We start from the raw sequence: 306 nt of genomic DNA on the forward strand, positions 1-306 counted from the left end.
GGCGAATGACAGGTAAGTTAATATACTGATTTATTTCTTCTCGACAAGAAATGGTTTACAAAGGAATTCTTCCTTGATTCATGAAGCTCTAAATCCCCGCAATCGTGACGTCATGGGCGAGGAATCGAACGCGGAGACGAAGCCGTCGGCAGAACCGCCGCTGACGTCATCCCAGCGCAGAAGAGCACCTGTTAGAGGCCGCAGAATCTGCCGGTGGAGGCGATGTTGTGGATCCACGTGTGGTAGTCTGGAGAGGAAGGAGCCTGGGTGAGACTTGCGCCTGGGTACGCAGCGAAGATGGGTTGC

At 53.3% G+C, this 306-nt stretch overlaps 1 protein-coding gene across 1 annotated transcript in view; it reads right to left on the reverse strand.

The window, feature by feature from the left end:
* Positions 1 to 17: 17 nt before the first annotated feature.
* LOC119591207 overlaps positions 18 to 306 on the reverse strand; it is a 561-nt gene continuing 272 nt past the window's right edge. Inside the window, exon 2 of the mRNA XM_037939918.1 lies at positions 18 to 247. Coding sequence (XP_037795846.1) covers positions 79 to 247 — 169 coding nt within the window. The 3' untranslated portion in view covers positions 18 to 78. The remainder of the gene's footprint in view (positions 248 to 306) is intronic.

This window comes from Penaeus monodon, chromosome 28, assembly GCF_015228065.2.
Source record: "Penaeus monodon isolate SGIC_2016 chromosome 28, NSTDA_Pmon_1, whole genome shotgun sequence".
Taxonomy (NCBI): domain Eukaryota; kingdom Metazoa; phylum Arthropoda; class Malacostraca; order Decapoda; family Penaeidae; genus Penaeus; species Penaeus monodon.